The sequence below is a fragment of the Cyprinodon variegatus genome, unplaced genomic scaffold, assembly GCF_000732505.1.
Source record: "Cyprinodon variegatus isolate N-32 unplaced genomic scaffold, C_variegatus-1.0 Scaffold3783, whole genome shotgun sequence".
In the NCBI taxonomy this organism is placed as follows: Eukaryota; Metazoa; Chordata; class Actinopteri; order Cyprinodontiformes; family Cyprinodontidae; genus Cyprinodon; species Cyprinodon variegatus.
The window spans coordinates 1-1,953 of NW_015154236.1; the positions used below are offsets into that span (position 1 = coordinate 1).

The following is a 1,953-nucleotide window of genomic DNA, read 5'->3' on the forward strand; positions in this document are numbered from 1 at the left end:
GTAGTTACTTTTATTAGTAAGTAGTTACTTTTATTGTTGAGTAACTCAGTCAGTAACTCAGTTACTTTTTGGGAGAAGTAACTAGTAACTATAACTAATTACTTTTTCAAAGTAACGTGCCCAACACTGGCTGAAACACATAAAGCTCATCAGCACATCGGGTGAAAATACCTCTGAAATAATAAACTCCAGAAACCATGGCAACAGTTCCTCACCAGATGACTTTTCTGAAGGATCACTGTTCCTTCTCGGTACAGAAGAAAAACCTCCTTGCTGCCTGGCCACTGTCAGTCAGAAATCCTTCAGTATGTTGGCCAATCAGCATCGAGCAGCCAGCCTCATGACCCGCCCCAGCTGCCTCACTGGAAGTGACAGATTTTTGCTTGTTAATCAGTCAGGGCTCTACTTTTTCATTGCTTCCTTCAACAGACCGAGGCCCAGACCTCAGCAGGGATGACAGGCAGCCTCCTGCAGCTCCAGACTGGAAGGGAGATCCTGTCCAAGAGCGGCTCAACAGCTCATTAATGAGCAACATGCTCATGAAATAAAAGCACTTTGACGCACATTTAATTCACTTTATTGACTACATTTATAAAGTTTGACAAAGAATATTTGACCAATAATTTTATGAAAACTAGGGGAGTTTTAGCCTCTTAATCCAGTTTGCAAACTGACCCAGAGCCATAGCTCTGTTGAACTGTCCATTCTGTCTACTCTTAGCAGTAATGATTTTATGGGATTCTTTATAAATAAGATAGATGTTATTAAAAATAAGATCATTAGCACACCTCTATCCGCGATTGGTTTATCTCTGGAGGGTAGGGCAGCATCTGAGGTAGCCATAGAATCTGAACCGGGTTTAGACTGCTTTGATCCAGTTGAACTTTCAGAGTTACCAAAACTATTATTTCATCCAAGCCTTCAACTTGTATTTTTCTCATGATAAGCATTCTGTCTTTTGTTATACTGGGTGATGGGGACTCAGGAGCTAACTGGTGCATTGCTTTTTTGTTCCCCCAATCCGTCTGTCTCCATAGTGGTTACCTTGTCGAAAACACTTCAGCCACTTAATCTGCTGCTGTGGTCAGAAGCTCCATGGCGCCGATGTAGGGCAGCATCATTTCAGTCAGTCTATCCCAGGGCTGCTGTAGCTACACCTGGGAAGATTAAATTCTGCAAGCTAATGACTCAATGCAATCTGATGAAGTCAGTGAGGCCCGTCCAAGTCTTCCCAGGTGTTACGGTCGTCGGATGTGTTACAGGTGTATTGGATGTCTGATGGAATTCAGGTATGACAAAAACTTTCATCAAATTATTAGTAATAATATTTTTATTGTCATGTAAACATGTGACCAGCACACTAAGTGACATCAATAGCAGCTTCACAGTCCAATCAGAGCTGGGAGGGGGTATGGCGTCTTCGAATGTGTTTCAGCAGCAGTTGGCGGTCTGGACTGGAGTACTCGCACTGCTGGCATGGAAACACCTCACCTGTGTGATGACGTCGTGCGTGAAGGTCCAGACTCTTCTTTTGGATACTGACAACAGAGAAAAAAATTAAGTTACCATGGTAACCCAGGGATATAATCAACACCCACTGCTGTAGTCATTACAGACACTGAGGCCATGGCCACTGTCTCCAGAGACAGGTATTAACTACAAGTTACCTGCTGTAGCTACAGAGCTGACAATTGTACGGTTTCTCCTGGCTGTGAGTCCTGCTGTGTCTCAGCAGAGAGCTGCGATCAATGGAAGCATATGGGCACTCAGAACACCTGAAGGGTTTCTCACCTGTAAACACACAGAGCACACACACAGGTGACTTTAGTTGACCCAAGGTGACTACTCAAGTATATTACTGCGGTAATCCTCAGGTTTTACCTGAACATTACCTATGTAATTACCTAGAAGGATGTTACCTGTGTAATTACCCAGGAGGATGTTACCTGTGTA

The 1,953-nt window shown here is 43.5% G+C and overlaps 1 protein-coding gene across 2 annotated transcripts in view; it reads right to left on the reverse strand.

Annotated features, from left to right (window-relative positions):
• Positions 1 to 1,324: 1,324 nt before the first annotated feature.
• Positions 1,325 to 1,953, reverse strand: part of LOC107081268 (zinc finger protein 84-like) — a 4,430-nt gene continuing 3,801 nt past the window's right edge. For both annotated transcript variants that reach the window (XM_015369468.1, XM_015369467.1), the window contains exons 5-6: positions 1,668 to 1,791; positions 1,325 to 1,538 (exon numbers count right to left, since the gene is read on the reverse strand). In XM_015369468.1, the coding sequence (XP_015224954.1) occupies positions 1,394 to 1,538; positions 1,668 to 1,791 (269 nt within the window). In that variant the 3' untranslated portion in view covers positions 1,325 to 1,393. The remainder of the gene's footprint in view (positions 1,539 to 1,667; positions 1,792 to 1,953) is intronic.